Source organism: Pollicipes pollicipes, unplaced genomic scaffold (genome assembly GCF_011947565.3).
Source record: "Pollicipes pollicipes isolate AB1234 unplaced genomic scaffold, Ppol_2.1 Scaffold_4002;HRSCAF=4701_pilon_pilon_pilon, whole genome shotgun sequence".
Taxonomy (NCBI): domain Eukaryota; kingdom Metazoa; phylum Arthropoda; class Thecostraca; order Pollicipedomorpha; family Pollicipedidae; genus Pollicipes; species Pollicipes pollicipes.
This window is the reverse complement of record NW_023596420.1, coordinates 6,471,134-6,496,426: the sequence shown is the minus strand read 5'-3', so window position 1 is coordinate 6,496,426 and position 25,293 is coordinate 6,471,134. Positions and strand designations below refer to the sequence as shown.

General features: G+C 57.3%; 2 protein-coding genes across 2 annotated transcripts; one reads left to right on the top strand and one right to left on the bottom strand.

Annotated features, from left to right (window-relative positions):
- Nucleotides 1-1,208: 1,208 nt before the first annotated feature.
- LOC119093463 (protein suppressor of forked) lies at nucleotides 1,209-25,293 on the bottom strand. Its single transcript, XM_037216418.1, has 13 exons — nucleotides 25,266-25,293; nucleotides 17,546-17,558; nucleotides 17,099-17,252; nucleotides 15,078-15,311; nucleotides 8,023-8,214; nucleotides 7,465-7,656; nucleotides 6,772-7,018; nucleotides 6,150-6,219; nucleotides 5,570-5,666; nucleotides 4,456-4,544; nucleotides 3,475-3,650; nucleotides 2,517-2,651; nucleotides 1,209-1,790 (listed from the first exon to the last, which is right to left on the bottom strand). Exons 1-13 carry the CDS (start codon nucleotides 25,291-25,293, stop codon nucleotides 1,600-1,602), a joined length of 1,818 nt encoding a protein of 605 aa, XP_037072313.1. The 3' UTR covers nucleotides 1,209-1,599.
- Nucleotides 9,503-14,820, top strand: LOC119093332 (glutathione S-transferase 4-like). Its single transcript, XM_037216280.1, has 6 exons — nucleotides 9,503-9,577; nucleotides 9,991-10,131; nucleotides 10,462-10,520; nucleotides 10,846-10,981; nucleotides 12,459-12,626; nucleotides 14,418-14,820. Exons 1-6 carry the CDS (start codon nucleotides 9,560-9,562, stop codon nucleotides 14,580-14,582), a joined length of 687 nt encoding a protein of 228 aa, XP_037072175.1. The 5' UTR covers nucleotides 9,503-9,559; the 3' UTR covers nucleotides 14,583-14,820.

Genomic DNA, 25,293 nt, shown 5'->3' with positions numbered 1-25,293 from the left:
TCCATCGCGTGGTTACGTGCGGTATTTAAGGTTAGGGCGCGTTAAGATTTGACGTTATTGGCTACGCCAGAGCTTCACGGGCCCTTGTCCCGTGCGAGCGTCACGGGCCCTTGTCCCGTGCGAGCGTCACGGGCCCTTGTCTCGTGCGAGCGTCACGGGCCCTTGTCTCGTGCGAGCGTCACGGGCCCTTGTCTCGTGCGAGCGTCACGGGCCCTTGTCTCGTGCGAGCGTCACGGGCCCTTGTCTCGTGCGAGCGTCACGGGCCCTTATCTCGTGCGAGCGTTACAGGCTGTTGCTATGTAGGAGCGCTACGGGCCGTTGTTTCGTGCAAGCGTTACGGGCCCTTGTTCCGGGCAAGCGTTACGGGCCCTTGTCTCGTGCGAGCGTTACGGGCCGTTGCTATGTAGAAGCGCTACGGGCCGTTGTTTCGTGCAAGCGTTACTGGCCCTTGTTCCGTGCGAGCGTTACGGGCCCTTGTCTCGTGCGAGCGTTACGGGCCCTTGTCTCGTGCGAGCGCTACGGGCCGTTGCTATGTAGGAGCGTTACGGGCCCTTGCCTTGTGCGAGCGTTATGGGCCGTTTTTTTTGTTTTTTTTTTGGGGGGGGGCGTTATGGGCCGTTGTTTCGTGCTAGCGTTATGGGCCGTTGTTTCGTGCGAGCGTTATGGGCCGTTGTTTCGTGCGAGCGTTATGGGCCGTTATTTCGTGCGAGCGTTACGGGCCATTGTTTCGGGGGAGCGTTACGGACCCTTGCCTCGTGCGAGCGTTACAGACCCTTGTCTCGTGCGAACGTTACGGGCCGTTGTTTCGAAGGAGCGTTATCGGCCGTTGTTATCGCTAGCATCGAGCCATTATTGCTATGGGGCACGCGAACAGATCTCCTGTAATAAATGGGCCACCTCGGCTCGCGCCCACACCGTCGCTTTCCCTCTGGCCAAGATCAAAGCTGTCAGGACACGCGGCTGTCCAGGGCCACGCGCTTAACAGCCGGACCCGCCGCGCACAGTGGGACACTGCTGTCGCCGTCGCCGGCTGGGTCGGCCGCCAACCGACCAGTGAGCGTGGCCTGCTGAGCCGACTGGCCGCTCGCCGCCGCCGTGCGCGTCCACTCTGCCATGGGGAATGACCGCAAGGAGTCGACCATGTGGACGGGCGACCATGCGCCCACTGGCAGCTGCAGAGAGACACGCCGAACCTAAAGCGCCGTGTATTGCATCCTAGTCAGCAGCTACACCGACACAATGGGCAGCGTTCGGCCAGCCGGCCGCGGTGCAAAGACCACCAGAATGCAATGCGCGATAAAACGGCGCCCGACATCCACGGGCGGTCCAACGGCGCTTGTCGCAGCGTGGGGGCGGCGCGGGGGACGAAAGCCCGCTCTTTTGAACAAGGCCCGTGCCGCCTCGGCGGCGTTCAAGCGCGCACGAGCTCCGGCACGTAGCGAGCTCTCACACATGGCGACCGGGCGAACTGCATCACTCCTGCAATGCGACCACGACACGCCCTGCTCGCCGCCGACCTGCCAGCACAGCGCCTCCCGACGAGCCCTCTACCGGACCTTTGTACAACCACTGCCATTTTCCGCGGCCGTTGGATGGCTCTCACTTGACGCGCTTCTGCTGGCGTTGCCGGTAGATGTCGTTGGCGGGCGGCGCCTGCATGTCGTCGTCGTCAGAGTCGTTGGCGCGCTTCCTGACGCGCTTATCGCTGTCTCGGTCGACGATCCAGTGTATGGACTTGGCCATTTCGAACTGGGAGGCGCTCTGGCCGTTGGCGCCGCCCGGCTCGGGCGCTGCGGAGTACGCGGACGTCGCCGTCAGCGACACGCGCCAAGAGCTCAAAACGCCAAGCAAATGTCGAATACCGAACGAATCCGCCAATATTTCCTGACGTTCGCTTTATCCTGCATCCTCGCAACGCACAGTTTGTCCGGGAAAAGCTCCGTGAGTGTGCGTTTATGCCCCCTGGCGGAGGCCCCGTGAGAGCGCCGAGCACAAACCCGAAGAGGGGCCCTTTGCGGGTCAAGTCTCGGCAGATGGACCCCCAGAAACGTGTAGGTCTGATCGACCATTATCCACTGTCCTTCATCACATATCCCTGAACGGATCATCAATAACCGCAATAGCTTTAATTCGGACGAAATGAAAACCTACTGAACACATCAGACGCATGGAACTGGAATGCGACGCGACATTCGGTCACTGCAGGCATTTAGCTAATCTTAACCCAGCCTCGTCTAGGCCGGCGTAGACTTCGAAGCATTTTAATTTCTACACCATCCCGATGTAGACAACGTTTGCTCACAAAAAACCACCTGTTGCAACATTCGGGGTAGATACCATCGGAGTAGGAACATGCTGTATACAGCGCTGACTGACAAGCACCAAGAGGCAACTGACATTCGTCACGTCAATTCTTATGCCTGTCAGCACAGCGATACTCGTATGGAGGCGGGCCCATGCCAGACCATCGCGCGTCTGTCCTCTCCGCGCGCGCGCGCACGTCCGGGTCCACTGACCGCTGTCCGGCAGCTCCAGCTTCTCGAAGATCGCCAGCAGGGCGTCCACGCCGACGAAGGGGCCGTGGAAGCAGCGCGGCGGCGGCATCATCTGACAGAGCGCGTACGCGGCCGGTGGCAGCGGGAACCCACCGCCTGCGATGCACACGCGTGCCAGTCAGATGGCGCGGGGCTGAGGGAGGCCGCCACACGTCCCAGGCACGCGCACCCTTCAGACGGGACCGAGCCGACCGAACCGAGCGTCGTTTCGAAGCAGCCGCAGTCTGGCCAGACGGGCAGGCACATGAGGGCGTCGTTTCGAAGCAGCCGCAGTCTGGCCAGGCGGGCAGACACATAAGGCCGACGTCTCGAAGCAGCCGCGGTCTGGCTAGGCGGGGCAGACACACGAAGGGGCCGTTTCGAAACAGCCGCAGTCTGGCCAGGCGGGGCAGACACATGAGGCGCGCCCTAGTTACACAGAACACGCCCAGCGGGTGAGTAACATGACGCACATATTCTGACCGGCAAGTTCGAACACCACGCGTGGGGGATATTGCGTCTACAGCGTATAGAAGGGTATCGGGGTCCCGGTCCAGATATCTCTTAGTCCGGGCACATTCCCACAAAAACACCTGACAGACTCTCATATCAGTAAGGATCACGTTCTTCCCAAGAAGGCCTGAACGGAGCAATTAATCCGAAATAAGTACAAGGTTCAAAAACGCATGGGAAATCAGTGCAAAAACGCATGCAAAATGCTGTCATTCTGTGGGCCTAAAAGAAAACTGCACTGCTCGTGGGTACTTCCGCACATCAGATTGTGTCTAACCTTTCCAGCCCTTCGCTGTAAGCGTACTCTCGTCACAGCGTATGCCAGAATGTTTACTACACTCCCAGCCAGAACAGCCCAGCGGCTGCACAGAGCAAACAGTGACGCCACCTGAGCACGGGCACCAGCTGTCCCCACACAGGAGCTCACCAGGAATGGGGTGTTCGCCGGGCACCCAGTACTGTTTCGGCTTGTACGGCACCATCTGAGCGAAGTCTGGTCGCGGCAGCTTCTTCTCGTCGTCGCCAGGGACGCAGTCAGCGGCACCGCTGCCGACCGCCGCCGCTGAGCTCGTTGTGCTGAACCGAGGCTGGTAGCCGATGGCCCTGGTGGTGCGGGATCACGGGCTAGGTCAGGGGTCGCGGTGCGGGGTCACAAGTCAGGTCGTTGGTCACGGTGCAGAGTCACGGGTTACGTTATGGGTCGCACACAGGGGAAGGGAAATGCCCAGACAGTGTGTCCACAAATAACATGTTTGATTTCGTTCAATTAAAGACACACCTCTACGGCATGCAGTAATTTCTCTGTCAGAACGAACAGGCGGTTTCTAGTCACGGCCGCGGTTTCGTCCCAACCGTCCGGACGAAATGGCGTCAGATGACACGCAAAAGGGCAGTTTCGCTAAAAAGTACTGGACACTGGGTGATCGTTATATGACGCAACCTACGGCCAGAACTGAGCACAGGCCATCACAAACCAAGAAAAAAGACTCAACAGATCTGGCCTGCTTCAGATTAAAAAATTATGAGAATAACCACAGCAATGAGAGACAGCGGACCACAGCCTGCCGACGGAAGAACAGGCCGCATGCGAGCTGGCAGACCAGCAGTTCATCCGTGTTATGTGAGCTGGCGGACCAGCAGTTCATCCGTGTCATGCGAGCTGGCGGACCAGCAGTTCATCCGCGTCATGCGAGCTGGCGGACCAGCAGCTCATCCCGGTTTGGTTTCCACATGTTGCCAACATCGCTAAAAGGCAGTCCTACAAGAAAACTCAAAAGAAACTGAAACTAAAACCACAACGGACGGTCACTGCCCAGTAGTTGGCAGCCTAGGTTACAGTGTCCCACAACCCGCCCGCGTGCACCGGGTTGAGACCACAGAGCGGCGCCCGGCCAGCCCGTCACCTCACCTAAGCTCCTGCCGACTGCAGGGGTACAGGTCCAGGAAGCGGTAGCGGTCCACCAACAGCGCTGTCTCCTTGCCCTCGTACTCCCGCAGCTGCGGCGACGGCCACCGGTCAGGGACGGGCCCGGCTCAAGACCAGACCACATGCACACCAGACTGGACAGACCACCACGGCTCCGGTAAATCACAGCCGCAGGCAGGCCGCAGACTAAACCGGACACGGGCTAAACCAAACGGATGAAGACACGCCGGGAACGTCGATACATTCAGACAGACTGGACAATGGCCAGCCCAGAAACGTTAGGGGGACAGACCAGACAAAACCACACCCGTTAATAAGGCTTTCTCTCATGAAACCAGGGCGCTCCACCCAACTATAACAATCACTGCTGAGTGGCATGCCCAGGGAAGGGAGGACGGGACGGGAGGCAGGCGGGTAGCACATCACAGGCCATGCCTGTCCAACGGTGAGGGGTGTACCGCGGGACGGCAGCACAGCATCGGCTCCACAGTAGCAGGGCGGGGTTCGAAACACCAGAACCTGGCCCAACGCCGGGCCCGCAGGATACGGCGAGAGGCGCAAGCGGTGTCGTCACACAGTAACACAACGTAACCCCATCATCCAGACAAAACGGAGCAAACGGGAGTGGCGGGCAAGACCCAGAGATTCGACGAACACGACGGCAACAACGTTCCAGCGAAGTCATTTAGGCATGCCACAGCACAGGACTACATTACAACAAAGCCCTCAAAACGTGCACACACAGGTTTGTGTGGCATTACCGCAACTGTAACTAGACGCGAGACACGTCGACAAGCTGTATCGGCTCGTCAACGGTTTGGCAATCTCTGTTTTGACAATGGAGGAAGCCGAGAAGCCATATCCACCATACATCACACAGGGACAACTACCAATAAGATTACGCTGCTCTGCACGCCAGAGATTGTGTAGACTGGCATCAAAGGCTTCCGTGGCAAAACAAGACACCGTAATACATCACTAACGGCACGCGCTGCATGCTCCAGAGCACCTCTCATCGCGCGAAACCCGGCCGAGGCCTGCCCCAGAGCCCACACGACCGAAACGCATGCCGGCGGCCAGCCGGCTGACGCGTCACCTGATGTAAGATGGCGGTGCGCCGCTTCTCCACCTTGACGATGCTTGTGAGGTCGCCGATGTTGCACTCGAACTCCATGAAGCGATTCCACACCTCCCTGCCGACGGAGGGGCGTGAGGCGGTGCTGACGGCCGCCGACGCCGTGTGGTCCGGGCACCGCGCCCACGTACGCAATCACGGATATTGCGCGTATTTCTGCAACACTGCTCAGGATCTCATATGTGCCTGGATTGCAACAGTGCTCCATCACATTACACTGCATAAGGCAATGCCGCAGGGTATCGTAAAACTTATGAATCGGTGAAAAGAACTAACGTGAAAATCAAAATAATGGTTATGGTACAGCAGAGCTTAAACTCCTGGGATGATTGCATGTCAGCCCTCGACCATCTAAAACAAAGTTCGACCAGACTGGTCCATGGCCAGTACGGCCGTGACGTGAAATACAAACACTGCTTCAAATAAAAAAAATCCTCCCAGGGGATTGGCTCACACAGACGGGTCCACTGCGATTTCCATCTCGTACGCACGCCGCGGAGCCAGCCCTCCCCATACCCTCCTTCCCCTGTTCCCAACTTACACAGAGCTGAGCTCATCCAGCATGCCAGAGCTGAGTACGCGCTCGAACAGCACGCGCGTGTTGTTGTCCTCTGCGGGCCGAGATGAGACGCCGGGTCAGCCGGGTCAACGGCAGGCAGGGGCCTGGGTCAGCCCCTGCTTCCGCAGCGGGAGGGACGACGGACGCACCGCAGGAGGGCACAAACACTATGTCACAAAGTCGGGGGAGGGGGGGGGGGGGCGCCGAGAAGTCAAACTATTGGTACAACCAGCTGGTGCAGGGGGGCATGGACTACCACCACGCCTTACGGGACAGTAGGCGTGGTGGCCTCCCCATCAGCCTCCCCAAGGTTCCAGCATGTACTCCATTCATGACTGCTCCAGTCTCTCAGATCAGTCATCTCAAGCACCTTCATCCTAACGATCAGTGCAGTACCTCACACACAGGCGATATCTTTGCTCATCATCTTGGCAGGCCCAAACGCGGGTTGCCACAACTTCGCAGAGTCCAGTAAAATGTTCTCGCCACGCACAGGATTTGAACTCGAGCCTTCCAAACGCGGCCCAACACGCCGCGTGCTCTAACACTGCCCGCCGAGCGCCAGTCACTTCAGACGAGGCCTGCCTCCGCCGCGGTCACTGACCATTCAGATGGGACAGGTAGTCGATGTAGCACAGGATGTACTGGGTGCTGTCCCCGAACTTCTTCAGGCCCAGCTCAAACACCTTGAAGGCGACCTCCTTGTTTTTGCTGCAGTAATACTCGGTGAGCGCCGCCGACACGTACATGTGGTGGCGCGAGCGCTTGTCCTCGCGCGCCTTCTTGAACACCTTGCGCGCCGACTGGATGCCCTCGGCGCGGCGCGCGAACTTCATGTACTGGATGTAGCCCTGCGGTGGGGCAGGGACACGGGTGAACAGAGCACACCCCCAACACGGAGACGCAAAAATCTACAGCGGGCGCCTGTGAAACGGAGAAGCGGCACTGCACTCCATGGATTTATGTGATGGGCACAGTGGAAGTGAGCAAATGATTGAAAGCACCCATGACCGTACATTTTACGGAACGTAAAAAATGATACCAATTATGTCCACATCCATGTCACACATCCACGCGCTTCAAAAATCAACACGCAACACGCACGTCACATCAACAGCAGCTGGGCACAACCGACTACCAAAACCTATCTGACAGTCAGCCTTTCGGTGAAGCCGGCTGCCTTGTCAATCCGGCTATAGACCTGGCTCCAAACTCCAGCATTCTCCGGGGAAAACATCGGCTGAGATGACATCGCCGCCACCCGAGGGCGACATCGGACGCGGGCGGCACCACTCACCAACGTCGGGTCGATGTCCTCCACGTCGATCAGGCTGCTGTAGATCTTGTGCACCTTCTCGTTGCTCATGCGCGTCTCCTCGAAGTCGGCGTAGGCGAAGTAGATGAGCATGCAGCGCCGCATTGGCCCCTGGGTGGCGCGCTCGAACACGGTCGCGATGTCGTCCGAGATCAGCTTGGCGCCGTTCACATCCTGGCCGCGGCCCGAGGCGAGGAGGTCCGTCAAGTCTCGGAACCGCCGACGCCCTCACACAGAGGGGGCCACCGGGTAGGGTTTCGAAAGCGGTGGTGTCCATGCGGAAGAGAGTTACGACCGGTGGTGGTTTTCGGGAGGCAGTACGCTTGAGACTGTGGGAGGCATGAGCTACAAAACACGCGTGGTAAAGAGCGCCGCCCTCGGCGCAGGGAAGCATGTAAGCTGCGGGATGTTTACCCATGATGCAACGCGTCCAGTTCCAAAACCACACCCAACACACCGCCGCAGCTCCGCCACCACCAAATATCCTCCCCTCAGCCCACCGCACGCTGTCTGTTGCCCCTCCCCCCAGTGCCGGCTCACCCCCTTGTCCGTCATGAGCTGGGCAGCCTCCTGCAGGAAGACGGCGTACTCGTGCCACACATCCGGATGATGGCCCAGGCACAGCAGGCACTGCTCGAACGCGTACGTCACGCGCCGCGTCCACAGGCTCATGTCCTCCGTGCGCAGCGGGTTACCCTTCTCCCAGGCGATGTACTTCTTCCAGGCGGAGATCTGGCGGACCATGGGGGGAGGGGGGGGGGGGGGTCACAGAGGGGACGTCGGCGGCACAGGCGAGGCTTGGTGGCGGACATTGATGCACACACGCTGACGAACTTGGTGCTGTCTGTGTACGAACGTCATCGGAATGTGCGTGCGTGCGTGCGTGCGTGCGTGCGTGTGGTGGTGCGTGGTGTTGTGTGTGTGTGTGTGTGTGTGTGGTGGGGGCGTGCGTGCGTGCGTTGCGTGCGTGCGTGCGTGCGTGCGTGCGTGAGTGCGAGTGCGTGCGTGAGTGCGTGCGTGCGTGCGTGAGTGGGTGGCTGTGGTGTGTGGTGGGCGTGAGTTGGTGCGTGCGTGAGTGCGTGCGTGCGTGCGTGCGTGCGTGGTGTGGTGTGTGTGTGTGTGGTGTGGGTGTGTTGTGTGTGTGTGGGTGTGTGTGTGTGTGGTGTGGTGTGTGTGGTGGTGTCGTGTTGTTAAATACGTTAAAAGTGTGACGTTGATGCTAGCTTCGACCAGCTAACTTGCGCCTTGGCAAAAAAAGACAAAATTTTTGAACTACGTGCCTCGTGCGCTTCATTTCAGTTCTGCTGTTCGCACTGAAGATGATGCAAGAACCAGTGAGAACGCTGAAAAGGGCAGCTGCTGTACGATGAGGACCACAGCACATAACCGTCGGGCGGAGCCGGCCCAGTAGCACCGCCCTTGCCAGTCGCCTGGCGCAACTTGATCAAAGACAGGCGTGATCTGAGAACGCACGGCAACATCCGAGAACGCTACCTGGACTCAGCTGCGTCTCTCAGTTGCCGCGAGAAAGCAGGCGATACTAGACGCTCGCTTGCCGCCCCGAAAGTGTCGTATTTATAATTTTCCGGCGACGTTTACAGAAGCACGTTTACAGAAGTATGGTATGAGAAGCTAATGGAAGCCATCCAATGACTGAAGTAAACGCTTACAGGTTATATTCAGGTTCGTGGTGCTCGAGATGTTCATAATATGCGAGGCAGGGAAAGGTGGTTGGACCTACCGCAAAATACAATAAAACATGGGTTTCTTCCCCGATACGTCCAACTTCCCTCTCACATTTTAGGAGGAGCTGAAGAGCCCTCCCCTTCTGACTAGGAAACGACACCAGTGGGCCATGCGTGGTGCTGGCCAGGTCCGACGTCATGGTCCGATCCGTCTGATCTCCCCGGTTCCCGACCGAGCGGTGTCCATGCTGAATACCGGGCCAGCCGGTAGCGCTGCACGGAATGCCGGCACCATCAGCTGACCACGCAGCACCAACCGACTGTCGTATCGGCTCGAGCCAACGGTGGGCGGCGGGACCTCGGGGAGGGCTGAGGTGCCGCGCAACACCTTCATGGGCTCTTCAGGAAAGGTAAGGATGCGTCATGAAGTGAAAAATGGCGCTTATGCGCGAGCCAATAACACGAGGAGACTGGTCTCTTGATTTTAACGGCACTGTAACGTCAAGCTCTTGGTGTGCGCACGCATTGTAACTAAATGGGATTTTCCCTGGCAGTATGCAGATCCACCCAGTCTGTTTAACTTCAGCCGTTTCAACATCAGGAAAATTCATAACATGTGCAGCTGTGTAAACATGTGGCTGCATGCGGACCGTTGGCGGTAAGTACGGCTTACGACAGGACACGTGCTATACGTTAAACAACCGTGACACCATGGCGAGGCACGCCCTCATGAACACTCCGCAGCGACCAACGTTCTGAAAAACATGTCCAGACATCGAACAACCCGTCGCCTGCTTCCACCACGGCGCGCCTGCGTTTCCAGATGGCGGTGGACCTGTACCACGCTCTCTGGAGCCCGCCGTCGCGGGCGGTGCGCATGATCGGCCGCGCCGTGGGAGTCCGGTTCAACCTCATCACCTGCGAACCCATCCAGGGCGACCACCTGAAGCCAGACTTCCTCAAGGTAGCCGGCCCGAGCGCGGCAGAACGGCGCCACCCGCGCGCGCGTCTGCCCCTCCCCCCGACCGGCCGGCCGGCGGCGTGGTCTAGTCCGCGTGCGTTTGTCTGGCTGGAGTGTGGACTACGACCGCGTGGCCACGAGTGGCGTTTGCCATGAGTAACGTGGGCGAGACACAGCCGACCCGAGTCGCGCAAGCCGCGTCTAGTACCGTGCCCGGCGCTGGAGGCCGACACGAGCGGTCGGCGCGGCTTTCCGTTGCCTTCTGCTCCCCGCCCCTCCCCCTCTGGTACCTGCACCAGTGGATGATGATTGACCCGTTCCGGGGAGTTTCAGATGAATCCGATGCACACGATTCCCACCATCAACGACAACGGCTTCGTGCTGTGGGAGAGGTGAGCCAAGGGACTAAGGGAGTGTGTCCCTTATCCCCCCGCCCCCCCCCACCTGTGTGACTTTATGTTGGACAACACACGGCATGTAACCTCAAACGGAGGTTACCGATACGCATGTTGGCTTTAAGAAGATTCTACGGCGGACGAATTAGAACGCTCCAAAACTGGGACGCGTTTGAAAATAACGCGGCATGACGTCGGAAGATAGTATCATGAAACGTACTACCACATCACTGCATTCAACCCCAGTGCTGGGTAACATCGCCTGATCAAAAGTGTCCGCTGTGCCAACCAAATCCTAAACCGTGTTCTGTATTTGTTTCAGTCGCGCCATTGGGCAATACCTGGTGTCAAAGTACGCGCCACAAAGCACTCTGATCCCAACCGACCTTCAGCAGAAAGCGCTCTACGATCAGCGTTTGTTCTTCGACTACGCCATGCTCCAAAACTTCTCCAAAACGGTGAGACCCAGTCAAGCGGTCGTAGCACGCTGCTTCTACAATCCAGTGCTCTGAAATCCGATTACCTACGTTTGTTCGCTTCCAAGGCGGAAGGCTTGACTGTTACAAAACATGCGTAATTCTACCTGATCGAGATACACCAGGGGATCGCCCCAGCTCCTTTCACCGCTCGCCGCAGCTGTCAGCTGGACAGGAGCCTCGCCCAGCGTTCCGACCCAGTAAAGGGCCTGATCACACCGACAGACCCGAGTCCACGGGCTACGGCGACGACAGCGACAAACGGCCACGCCCTACGCTGGTCCCCCCCCCCCCCCGGACGAATGTCCGACCAGCAGCCCACAGTCACCACGGCGGGCACTCCGGACGCGTGCCTCCACGGGTGCACCACAGAGCGGCGACGCGACCTCGAGATCCGGCACTGTCTGTAGATCGGGCGGCAGGAACCCCTCTTACGCGCAGCGCGGTACTACTGACGTGCAGATGCGCGCGTCTGTGACTAGCAGCGCAGTCGATTGTGGCACGCGCTGACGACTCAGTATATGCCCCCAGCAGGCGTAACAGTGTCCCAGAATTTAGCTTTACGAGGGAAGTGATTCTCATGAAAGCTAACCATGGCAAAGTCTCTCCTTCCAGAATTCAGCATTATTTTTGAACTTTGTAACAATGAAAGCCTTAAAACTAGACCTTTTCCTCCATTTGGCGCGAAGAAAAACAATAAACTGATACCTTCACTACCACCCACTGCTTTTGCCCCACACGTGCCATAGCAGTTTTCACAAATTACTTTCTTCACTCGAACGACCTCTCCCATGCCACCGCCTGTATTGGACACGATTCTCGAGCGAGATCGCGGCTGACAGACGGCGTCGGCCGCTGCCTCAGTTGCAGCTGACAGACGGCGGCGGCCGCTGCCTCAGATGCGGCTGACAGACGGCGGCGGCCGCTGCCCCAGATGCAGCTGACAGACGGCGTCGGCCGCTGCCTCAGATGCAGCTGACAGACGGCGTTAGCCGCTGCCTCAGATGCAGCTGACAGACGGCGTCGGCCGCTGCCTCAGATGCAGCTGACAGACGGCGTTAGCCGCTGCCTCAGATGCAGCTGACAGGCGGCGGCGGCCGCTGCCTCAGATGCAGCTGACAGACGGCGTCGGCCGCTGCCTCAGATCCGGCTGACAGACGGCGTCGGCCGCTGCCTCAGATGCAGCTGACAGACGGCGTCGGCCGCTGCCTCAGATGCAGCTGACAGACGGCGTCGGCCGCTGCCTCAGATGCAGCTGACAGACGGCGTCGGCCGCTGCCTCAGATCCGGCTGACAGACGGCGTCGGCCGCTGCCTCAGATCCGGCTGACAAACGGCGTCGGCCGCTGCCTCAGATCCGGCTGACAAACGGCGTCGGCCGCTGCCTCAGATGCAGCTGACAGACGGCGTCGGCCGCTGCCTCAGATCCGGCTGACAGACGGCGTCGGCCGCTGCCTCAGATGCGGCGGATATTCGTCGGCGGGACGCGGTTCGAGCCGAAGGACATCAAACAGTGCCGCACCTCGCTCCAGCTGCTGGACCAGTTCCTCTCGCAGTCAACGTACGTAGCCGGCGAGCGCATCACGCTCGTGGACTACACGGCGGCGGCCTCCGTCATCACGTGCCAGGTGAGGCGTGGGGCCCACTCTCGGCCGTATTGGGCACGGCAGAGCAGGACTCGGGGCGAGACCAATGGTGGCGGCACGCGGGCCGCGAGCCACGGCGGGACACGTCGGGTGGCGCAGCGAAGGGCTGTGTGGCCCTTCAGCACGGGCCATGTCAGCACACGTCGAGTAGAGCAGAGAGCACGACTGCTGGACACGGTGTAGGGCACGGGGCAGAATATGGGATCGCTAGACACGTCACCTTACGTTGGTTAGGGCAGGCTGGCCTAGGTTGGTTGGTGAGGCCGTGATGACCCGGCAACAGTCCTACTGACGGGTCATCACAGACCACGTCAGCATATGTTGGTTACGGCAGGACGCAGTCCTACTGGCGGGTCATCACAGACCACATCAGCATATGTTGGTTAGGGCAGGACACAGTCCTTCTGGCGGGTCATCGCAGACCACGTCAGCACACCTTGGTTAAGGCAGGACGCAGGACTCCGGCCGGTCATCATAGACCACGTCAGCACACGTTGGTTAGGGCAGGACGCAGTCCTTCTGGCGGGTCATCACAGACCACGTCAGCACACATTGGCTAGGACAGGACGCGTGACTGCTGGCGGGTCGTCACAGACCACGTCAGCATACATTGGCTAGGGCAGGACGCAGTCCTGCTGCCGCGTCATCACAGACCACGTCAGCATACATTAGGTAGGGCAGGACGTGGGACTGCTGGCGGGTCATCACAGACCACATCAGCACACCTTGGTTAAGGCAGGACGCAGGACTGCTGACTGGTCATCACATACCACGTCAGCATACATTGGCTAGGGCAGGACGCGGGACCGCTGGCGGGTCATCACAGACCACTTCAGCATACATTGGCTAGGGCAGGACGCGGGACTGCTGGCGGGTCATCACAGACCACTTCAGCATACATTGGCTAGGGCAGGACGCGGGACTGGTGGCGGGTCATCACAGACCACATCAGCACTTGCCCGATCTGATGGGAGGCAGGACGGCTTGGCTCGTTGCCATAGGCTATGTCAGCACATGGACAGAATCCGTTGCACATATATACACGCCGAGGATCTAAGCAAATTATTACACGCCGTGTCAGGATGTGTTGGGCACGGCCGGGTCCAGAACTGCCGGGCATGTACAACAGAACCCATCACCGCGTGAGGGGTGGGCTGGTAACTGCCGAGGGAGTAACTAACCACGCCACAGCGCGGGTCAGGGACACCACGTGACAAGTGGGTGGATGCCACGACTGCCGAGGGAGTAACTAACCACGTCACAGCGCGGGTCAGAGACACCACGTGACAAGTGAGTGGATGCCACGACTGCCGAGGGAGTAACTAACCACGTCACAGCGCGGGTCAGGGACACCACGTGACAAGTGGGTGGATGCCACGACTGCCGAGGGAGTAACTAACCACGTCACAGCGCGTGCTACCGGTCATCGCAGCCAGAGGTGACATGGGTCGTCGGGTGTGCTGTGTATTTCAATGATCATCATCGCCCGGCGAGAGATGACTCAATGCAAACCCGATGCCCCTATGCACCGATGAAAATATATTCAAAAGTTAGTGTACCTTAATTAATTGCAGAATCACGCTAAATTGCAAAGGCAGTAATATTGTACTGCTGATAAAACGAAGTAATATCATGAAAATGCATGACACAACTAAATTATAAGCAATCAGATAACGGCAATGGTGATTGCGATAATGGTCCTGTCGGTGATGGGCACGTGGTGTTCCAATGGCACGGACAAGCGCGTGACATGTCGGCCCTCACCGTCCACAGCCGGAGATGGTCGACCTCTCGACCTACCCTCACGTGCAGCGCTGGCTCGCCAGGGTGCGCACCGAGATAGACGGTTTCGAAGAGATCAACGGACCCGGAGTCGAGATGATCGGCAACGTCATCGGTGCGGTGCTGTCATCTGACGGTGACTCTTCGAAACTTTAGTTGGACCGCAGCCCGCTGGTGGCGCCACCCGCAAAGCGATAGGGATGCCACCACAGCGATAGTTCGCTATCGCTAATCTATTGTGGCCCCACAGCGGCAGAAAAGGGCTCGATGATCAGTGGAGCGAAGGTCTCAGCATGCCGACTAAGACTATTTGCAGATGTTGGGAATGGATGGTACAGTGGTTGTGTCATTCTGCCCCGCGCACGGTGGACGCATATCGGTAGAAATGACTCAAGTGCGTGCATAGTTGTTAACCTCGGTCGTCCCATACGCCTCAGCTCGCGTTCCACTGCAATAAACACATCGGGACTGCAGTAAACCATCACTGCCTAATGCAGTAATTGGAGTTATGGGGCGCTTGGACTGCGCGGTCCTATAGCGCCCTTCACTGGCTCTCGCATGGCGACATCGGTGCTGCCTGACACAGCAAGGCGGCAGAACAATGCGCTGACGGTCTCGGCTGCGGGCCGCGACCGGCGACCGGCCGCTCACCTGCTTCTGCTCCTCGGGGCTACCGGTGGGCGGCACGCTGGGAAAGTTGCGGTTCAAGCCCCGAATCTCGTTCTCCATCTCGCGCGCCACGCGCTTGGCGTTGATGTGGTCGCGCGTGTACTCCATGCTCATCTTCTCGGCGATGATTGGGTTGATGCTGTTCTCGAACGTCATGTAGTCCTTCCAGAGAATTTCCACGTTGTTCATGGGCGTCACGACGCCGCGCTGGTACACCTGCGGCAGAAGGCGGAACTTATGCCTTACGATGCGCACGGTAGAGGGCTGGATTTCATTTACGGCACCTGAGGTAGCATTGGGGTGAAGGGTAGGAGACGGCGGAACCGAAGTTTTATCAACTGCACCGCAGATATTGGAATTAATCACTCACGCTGCCCACCGGGCCAAGTACCGATCATCACGCATCATCGCCTTCTTGAGGCAATCACTCACACTCGGCTTCGCCAGACCCACAAGGTTCCTTGATAGATGAACGTCACGTCGGCGTTTCAACGAGCTGATCCGCAGTCGACTTCATCGGCCGAACTCCACGTCGAATCATGACCGTGACTCTCTATGTCGGCGACGCTGTGCAGCAAGCTTACCCGCCACTGAAATGCTCCTCCCCACATTCTGCCCTTCAAGTTAAAGATGGAAGTGAGGGAACTCTGCACACGCTCTTCCTGCTCTGAACCAGCTAGTTAAGCAGTTTGCAGCTTCCTCGCGCCCTTTCGTCACCACCGTTACCACCACCAACTAGGTAACTACGCCACCACTTACCACTAACTAGCCTCTTACTACGCCGCCTAGAACACTAACAACTAACGACGCCGCCACCACTGACGCCACAACTAACGACTACGCCCAGTGGGCAACTTCGAGATATATCAACAGCTTACTTAAAGGGACAACAGATACGCCAACCAACGTGGTAGGCAGATCACACCGGTCAGCCGTTTGTGGTATGCGACGCATTATCCGTGCCGATGTTTTTACCGAATAGTCAGATGATGCGGTTTTTATCTCGACTAGACTACCCGGGACCAGGTTACAGACCTAGGCAGCTGTGAAACGTCACATGCTGAGTATTGAATGGTTACCCTTGATAACCTAACCGCGAACGGGTATTTCGCTGTTTTTCGTTAAAAATGTTCCGATAACGAAACAATCTCGGATGGGTTCTTTACCCCAAACCTTGACACGAATGCATTACAATTTGAATGCCAAATCTACAAAAGAAGATCACGGCTGTTCCTCCTAATCAACCTTTTTACCTCTGATTTCTTCATCAAAATACATCATGTCATACTTATTCTGAGCGCAAAGCTCCGTTATTCGTGCTATCCTGGTGTCCGAGCACAAGGTCACAAAATGGAAGGAAACAGGTACCCAATGGCGGGAACCAAAAAGGAGGTTCACCCTTATTCAACGCAAGTGAACAGTGCACATGTTCACATCTTTCTAAATGTTTTGTACAATCTATAGTCAACTGCGTTTAAAACAGCACAGCTAGATTCGGAGCATCATATGACTCTGAGGCGCATTTTCCCCAAACTTGAGAAATATGGGTGCTAATGTTTTATTTTCACAGTGCATTTGCGGTAGAACCTCGACATACACGACAAAATGTAGCCATGACTAAGCAAAATTATGCTCAATGCTCATGACTACCCCATTATTGCACTGTGATTTTGACCAGACCTAAAACCAGATACTGGTGTGGACTGACAATAATTGATGATTGTGCGTTGGATACTTCTTCGTGAGCATAATCAAGATATTTGAAGTCTTCAAAACCAAACCTCACCTGGTAGCATCGGTACGATACGTGACCTCTTTTCCAATGTTTTACTTGTCCTGTTGATCGCGGTCCCGACGAGGCTGCACGGAGCAATGCCGACTCGTTTTGCCATTAATCTCCCTAATATGAGCAAAGGCTTTCCCATTCGCATCATCTCGAAAACAAACATATTGGTTTAGCACATATAACGGTGCCGATTTGTCCAGATAGCAGCCCATCTCACCTTCCTGATAGCCGAGATCTTCTGGTTCTCGGCGTACGAGCCGACAGCCTCTGCCGCCTTGAGGAAAGCCACGTACTCGCTCCACACGGGGAACGAGTGGTAGTCCAGGCCGATCTTGTCCAGGGCGAAGTCGTACGCCTGCGCCATTTTCTCTCTGCCGGCAGGCGGACAGCCGAATCAGCGTCATGAAGATGAAGGTGATGATGTTAATGATGCTACAGTGTACCGACAGCACAGATGGCAACGCCGTGATTAGTGATAGGTCATTTCTACGTAACACAATTAAGAAGACGATGAAAGTAGATTATAGCACAAACAATCATATAACACAACTGATCAAATGTTGCTAATCTAATTGCAATTCCGTTGCGGGAAAACGCCTCGAACAATTAAGGATACGAAGAAGCGCTGCTTTTAGCTACCATGGTCGTAGCGAAATATTCTCACGCGGTCGGTGAGCCTGAGGAGACGAGCAGGGCTCAGGACTAAGCTCATGACCGCAAGGCCATGAGACGAACACTTCGCCTAAGCTTCGGAGACCCCTATCACAGGAAGCGTGCATGCATATCACATAGGTCAAGAGGGTCTGACGGGGCCCGTATCACGCAGAAGTACATACATCCGTATCGCAAACATGCGCATCACACAGCCAGAGGTACGTGCGAACTCAAAAATAGTATTCCGTGTGCCTAATCCCTTAAGTGGAGTGTTCCACCTTTGCATAGGGGTTTGAACTGAAATAGCCATATTGAAGGCCTTTTGATGGCGCTCACAGCCACGCCCTTTTCAGACCTAAAGCCCTATGGTTCGTGAGCCGTAAAGATGTAGGAAAATAAGTCGGGGGAGCATTTGTAGGTCTTCTTGGCATTCATAACATCATCATAACGTCATTTAAACCATGCTATTGATTAAGCCATGCAGCCACCAAGGCCAAGACAAATATAATGGTCGAGTCATCCATATCTGGCGTTCATGAGTACGATTTCCAGATATAACGGTCCTCAGTTGGCTCTCAATGAATATTGCACAAGGTACAATGAAGTAATCAAACAATGACGTACCTAGGAGCACATTTACTCAACAGCAAAATTGTCTTGCCTAGAGCAGTCCCTTCTACATGAAAGTATAACAATTATAAGTACGCTAGTTTCAGCATATCTGATGCTTACTTCAATATTTTCAAACGTGAAACATTCCCTTTTAAGGGAGTGCTCCACAATTGTATGGCGTTTTGAACTGAGATAACCATTTTGATGAGCACTCGGTGCAATCCACAATCCTGCCCTTCTAAACACCTAAAATCCTACAATTTATGAGCTGCACGCTCCCGAAAATGTGCAGTCTTTTTCGTGCAAACTATATAAAAACCATTCACGCACGCATGACGCCATAGCACCGCCATACAAATCCTGCCACGCCCATAGGTCATACGTCGATGAAGGCCAGGGAGACGCTATTGCTCAGCCGATCAGATATGGCGTCCATTATCACGATTTCCAAACCTGAGGGACGTCAATTGTCTTTTCATATCACTAGGTTTGGTTGTATGACCACGTTTAGTTGGACATGGCTGCTTGTTACTACGGAAATAAGATTTGCTTTCGAATTATTTACGAAAAACGCCATAATCAAGTATGTGAATATGAGTGAACTTCTTAACCTCATGAGTAAACATGCAACAGCACCATACAAGTGGGCCACAACACGAGCGCATAACGAGATTTGACTGAATATCTCCAGCACTGCTATCTCTCGGGAGTTGAAGTACTATGCGTCAGTGCTATGGTGGCAATTTCGCACAGCTGGTTCGGCAGCATCTGAACATCAAGCAGCCCATGGCGCCATTAAACAATAACGTGTTCAGGAGCACATTCATTAAAAAGAGGAATTGCGTCGTTGAGAGGAGCATTTTCCTCTTGAAAGTGCACCAACAAAATACGTGAGCTTATCATATCTAACACTTCCTTCAAAATCTTCAAAGGTGGAACATTTCCTTTATCCGAGGGATAAACTTGTGTACGCTACCACAAAATCCCTCTGCAACGAACACACGAAACTCGTGATCACCGCACTTAGCCCTAGAAAGTGCGCCTAGGTCACCATGGCAAAAAACAAGAACCGTCAAGGCAGCGGGCCGCACAAGTTCCCATGGAACACGTCCGTCTTCTTCAGCGCGCTGGACCGGCGGCCAATCAGATTGGTCCTATGACGGCGGCACTCGTTACCGGAGCGCGCCGGGGCGCACCGCTGGCCTCGGGACCAGCTGGTCCTATGACGGCCGTACTCGTTACCGGAGCGTGCCGGGACACGCCGCTGGCCTCGGGACCAGCTGGTCCTATGACGGCGGCACTCGTTACCGGAGCGTGCCGGGACACGCCGCTGGCCTCGGGACCAGCTGGTCCCATGACGGCGGCACTCATTACCGGAGCGGGCCGGGACACGCCGCTGGCCTCGGGACCAGCTGGTCCCATGACGGCGGCACTCGTTACCGGAGCGCGCCGGGGCGCACCGCTGGCCTCGGGACCAGCTGGTCCTATGACGGCCGTACTCGTTACCGGAGCGTGCCGGGACACGCCGCTGGCCTCGGGACCAGCTGGTCCTATGACGGCGGCACTCGTTACCGGAGCGTGCCGGGACACGCCGCTGGCCTCGGGACCAGCTGGTCCCATGACGGCGGCACTCATTACCGGAGCGGGCCGGGACACGCCGCTGGCCTCGGGACCAGCTGGTCCCATGACGGCGGCACTCATTACCGGAGCGTGCCGGGACACGCCGCTGGCCTCGGGACCAGCTGGTCCTATGACGGCAGCACTCGTTACCGGAGCGTGCCGGGACACGCCGCTGGCCTCGGGACCAGCTGGTCCTATGACGGCCGTACTCGTTACCGGAGCGTGCCGGGACACGCCGCTGGCCTCGGGACCAGCTGGTCCTATGACGGCGGCACTCATTACCGGAGCGTGCCGGGACACGCCGCTGGCCTCGGGACCAGCTGGTCCTATGACGGCGGCACTCATTACCGGAGCGTGCCGGGACACGCCGCTGGCCTCGGGACCAGCTGGTCCTATGACGGCGGCACTCGTTACCGGAGCGCGCCGGGGCGCACCGCCGGACTCGGGACCAGCTGGTCCTATGACGGCGGCACTCGTTACCGGAGCGTGCCGGGACACGCCGCTGGCCTCGGGACCAGCTGGTCCTATGACGGCCGTACTCGTTACCGGAGCGTGCCGGGACACGCCGCTGGCCTCGGGACCAGCTGGTCCTATGACGGCCGTACTCGTTACCGGAGCGTGCCGGGACACGCCGCTGGCCTCGGGACCAGCTGGTCCCATGACGGCGGCACTCATTACCGGAGCGTGCCGGGACACGCCGCTGGCCTCGGGACCAGCTGGTCCCATGACGGCGGCACTCATTACCGGAGCGCGCCGGGGCGCACCGCCGGACTCGGGACCAGCTGGTCCTATGACGGCGGCACTCGTTACCGGAGCGCGCCGGGGCGCACCGCCGGACTCGGGACCAGCTGGTCCTATGACGGCCGTACTCGTTACCGGAGCGTGCCGGGACACGCCGCTGGCCTCGGGACCAGCTGGTCCCATGACGGCGGCACTCATTACCGGAGCGCGCCGGGGCGCACCGCCGGCCTCGGGACCAGCTGGTCCTATGACGGCGGCACTCGTTACCGGAGCGCGCCGGGGCGCACCGCCGGCCTCGGGACCAGCTGGTCACATGCAATTCAATCTCCTGCGCCGGAGCTTAACGTGGTGGAATTTCGTTGGATCGTAATGAACTGATTGACGCTGCTATACGGAAACAAAGCATGGAAGCTGATGTAGGTATTGGCCTGTGCACTTCTAGGTAACTGTCCAACAGGTTATCGCTGTTGCACCGCTTTGTCTGCACGATAGAGAAAAGGCCAACCAAAATATTTTAACCAAAGACCAAAAAGAAAAGGAAAAAATTAACAATGACGGCAAGACGTCAGCAGCCTGTTCCACAGGAAACTTGACAAGAACGAGTCGGTTCACTGGGTGAAGCGGACCAAACATCTGCTCATTTGTCGAGGTACCCCCAAGCCAATCCCTCCCCAGTTCGCGCATTCCCAGAAAGCCTGCTGCCGGCGGAAGGCGCCGGTTAACTGCGCGCGCGGACCGTACCCCAAGCGACCCGTGCGCTGGGCCGCCGCTTCACAGGCCGGAGCCGCCCGCCCGGGCGCTTCCCCACTCTGCAGGATGTAATCCGGCGACGCTCCATCTGCGGGCGACACCGCCGCCGCCGGACGGCACGTGCGACACTCCATCTGTGGGCGACACCGCCGCCGCCGGACGGCACGTGCGACATTCCATCTGCGGGCGACGCCGCCGCCGCCGGACGGCACGTAAGACACTCCATCTGCGGGCAACACCGCCGCCGCCGGACGGCACGTGCGACACCCCATCTGCGGGCGACACCGCCGCCGCCGGACGGCACGTGCGACACCCCATCTGCGGGCAACACCGCCGCCGCCGGACGGCACATGCGACACTCCATCCACGGGCGACACCGCCGCCGCCGGACGGCACGCAATTATACGGCGCGGCCGCAGCGCTGCTCCCCCACTCTACAGGATGTAATCAGGCGACATTCTATCTGTGGGCGACACCGCCGCCGCCGGACGACACGCGCCACTCCATCTGCGGGCGACACCGCCGCCGCCGGACGGCGCGTAATTATACGGCGCGGCCGCAGCGCTGCTCCGGGCTGTATCCCGTCGGCTCGTGGAGCGTGTGGTATGTATGCACTTCCTCTCAGAGCTGGAGCCCTGCGCCATATCATGGCTGAGAGGAGGAAGCCTACACACCATCACGAGCGGGGTGGAAAACAGCGGTGCGCGCTAACGACCAATGTGGTGGCAGCATCCAATATGAGGGGCATAAACCGCTTGTGCGCATTAAGAATTCAGGGGGCGCACGCTGCACGTGCGCAGGATTAAGACGTCTTATGCGCCACGCAGTGCTAGACGTGATAATGCCAAGAAGCTAACGTGCGATGATGTGTCGTGGGTAAGTATCGCAACCCATGATGTTCGCAACCACCGCCCAATTGAAATCGACGAACCCTTCAGCGATTGGAGACTGGTCAAAGAAATCTCTGCTTCACTAACGCTATGGTTCACGTCGGTGTGATGCTTATACGGGGCTTGGAGCTCACTGCTCCCATTGGTAAGACCGGAGTAAGCAGGATGACACAAAACAGATAAAGGGTATTTAAAAAATTCAAGGTTAATAAGCACAATATGTCGCACATCTCATACCGCTTGACTCGTGTCAAGTATCTCGTTTAGACGGCATGAATTGACTGACTTCTTCTGCCGTCGCTTCCTACCCTCGCGCGGAAAGGTCTTGCCCCACATGCGATAAATCTGTGTGGAGCACCTCGAACTAATCGCTGGGATACGGCATCGGATGATCGCTACCACAAGCGCTTGTGCTTGCGCTTGTACAAGGGCTTACTCGAGTCACTCTGTCAAGTCTTATTGGACGCGGTTGCAATGCACAGTTGCTTCGTCATTCGGACGGCTAACTTCGCAAAAGAGCCGTTTTGCACTGAAGCCACGACGTTTAAAACACGTCCTGAGTAACCATACGCCCATTGCACGCGCATGACACTATGGTAATCAGCCGCGGGGTCTGGGACCACCCTCGCACTGGAGGACAATTCTCCCCCAGCTTCAGTTCCACAGCTCTTCTGTTGTCCTCTGACGGACACTGCATCTTCTCATGTAACGATTAGGAAGCGTGCAATCATAGGCATGTGCGTTACCGTGCTGCAGTTCAGGGTGTATCTAACACGTGGCTACTGCGTGTTTAACCTGCGCGCGCCTGCCGCTCCGCGCCCGACCCGAACGGCGAGGTGAGCGCCACAATATTCCGTTGCCCACTTCCAACTCATGTGGTATATCAGGCTGTCACGGAAAATCGCACGACAAGTCACGAAGAGGTTACTCAGAGCCACAAGTCGTCCCATATACATGGTCTGAGGACCTGTGCGTAACAGGGCGGTGACAAGCCGGCTGGCCCGGCCACCACGCGTTGTCGGCGCGCCGCCTGCGACCAGCTCAGACGACCCGCGCGTGCCTGATCGAGGAGCTGGACTCTCCGCATCGAGCCAAGCAGCACAATCCTGCCACTGCAACCTTCTACTGGTCTCCATTTCAACCCGACTGGGGTAAAACCACTGATCTCAGCAGTTAGACCCATCCAGAATCACCCGACAATGAACAGCACATTAAGGTTTCGATACGCGACTCAGGGCCCGTCCCGTCACAAATTAGCCCAATTCTGCCGCCAGTGCCAGGCCGGGCAGCATTCCGCGGCGCCTTCACCACCGTCGCTTCGGAGCAGCGTTGGAGCGCACGCTTGTTGCACACGGCTGGCCAGCTGTCGAGCCGGCGCGGCGGTCCGAGCGCCGCGCCGTCCGCCGCCGCGGTCATGCCGGACACGCGCCGCCGTCGACACAGCGCTCGCGGCACGCAAAGTTCGCTGTCCAGATTGAACGCGGCCCGGCTGGACGCCGCGGTTCCGAGAGCCGCCAGGCGCCGCCCGCGCCCCACAGGACGGTCTGTCACCGGACCGGCCGCCGTTCGATAGCTGACATTATCATGGGACGACGCTGCTCTCACCCACGGATCGATCAATGCCAACCCTCGTCCGTGCGTTTCTTATGCAATGTAACCGGCATCGGCATGGCACTGACGTCACGACTTTTTACGCAGCAAATTTCCCGTGCTCAATGTCCCAGGGGCGCGCATGGGTTCGACGAATATCAAGCAATTATTGGGATACAATATGAAAACGTCTGGTATTTTCAAAACGTACTGCCATGATTGCCTGATATCTAAACATAACCAGTACCTCTTTGCGCAGTGAAGATTGGTTACTTTCAGCGTCAAGTCAGAAACCAAAGAAAAACTGATAGCTTCATCTGTGTCTTACTTAACGCATGCAGCCTCAAGGATTATTGGCGACAAAACGAAGCGATCCACGTAAGCAGATAGCTACTGGAAGCAGCAGTAACAACAAAGTAAAATAAGCTCAAATCCACAAACAGGGGTGCCGAACTGAATTATTTGAGTGTCGTGGTGCCCAGCATGGATTGGCTCCACTACCACAGTAGAGTTTCGGGCCCTATTTTTTGTGGAATGTCACAAAACTACGAAAACATACTTATAGCACAGAACCCATTCCCTCATTCATTACTGGGTACAACCCCTTTATCAATCATTTCAAGCACAACTTTATAAATGACACACAATTTCGACCTAGAATTTACCGTCCGTCACTATAAGAAACGTGGCATACTTTGAGAAACGCAAATTTGGCGCGGGATCGGGTTCCCGGGACCACAGTGGCCCCTTCCCCTCTCCCCCATAGTTTACTTTAATAAACCTTTGTCACAAATGTCCCCATGGCCTAGACAAGGTGGCGATCCTCCGGCCTGATGGCCTGTATGTGCCGGGTCGCAGGGGCTCCTCTGAAAACAGCCAGTGTTGCTTGCAAATGTTTCCATGTTCCGCATTACCTTCGGCCGCAGCCACCGGCAAGCCAGGCCATACAAGCCACCAACCCTCAACATTGACAATGTCACCATACTCTACCATCCGGAGGGCAGCCCCGCAACTCCATTTAAAGTAATAGCGATTCGCGAAACAGGATTACGGGTCCGAAACCGGGCAGCTGGCTTATAGTCGTACCCATACAGCTGAAACACAAGCCTGAAAACATGGTCTTCCTTTCGCTTCGTCACCAAGTAAGGCCGTAATCGATGGCCAATAAAGGGCCTGTCCTGTTATCCAACAACCGTTCAAAAATCCCGTCGCACTTTCACCTCTGTTCGTGACGACACCAGGACAATGGTGCCACCGATGGAGCCAATGTTCTCTGCTGCACCATTGCTCCCCGGAGAACGTGCTCAGCTCGGCAATCGACGACTAGCAGAAACAGCTACACAAGCACCGCCTCTAGCCTACAACATCGATGGTGCCCGCGTCCAAGTGAACGACCAGCATTCCCCGAACATGCTGCCCCTGATTCCGCGACATCTGCAGCCCTACGCCACAGTGCCGCGCGCGCACGCCGGCTTATCCTGGGACTCTTCACACGCTCCTGTCGACGCCGACGGGGTGTGCACTCACGAGCCTGCGCCAGCGGCACGGCCGGCAT

Coding starts and splice junctions, on each gene's coding strand:
- LOC119093332 (XM_037216280.1), top strand. Junction 10,132..10,461: donor TGAAGCCAGACTTCCTCAAG/GTAGCCGGCCCG, acceptor GGGGAGTTTCAG/ATGAATCCGATGCACACGAT. Junction 12,627..14,417: donor CCTCCGTCATCACGTGCCAG/GTGAGGCGTGGG, acceptor CACCGTCCACAG/CCGGAGATGGTCGACCTCTC.
- LOC119093463 (XM_037216418.1), bottom strand. CDS start 25,293: ATGCCGGCCGTGCCGCTGGCGCAGGCTC. Junction 4,545..5,569: donor GCACCGCCATCTTACATCAG/GTGACGCGTCAG, acceptor CCGTCGCCGCAG/CTGCGGGAGTACGAGGGCAA. Junction 3,651..4,455: donor TGCAGTCGGCAGGAGCTTAG/GTGAGGTGACGG, acceptor CCGCACCACCAG/GGCCATCGGCTACCAGCCTC.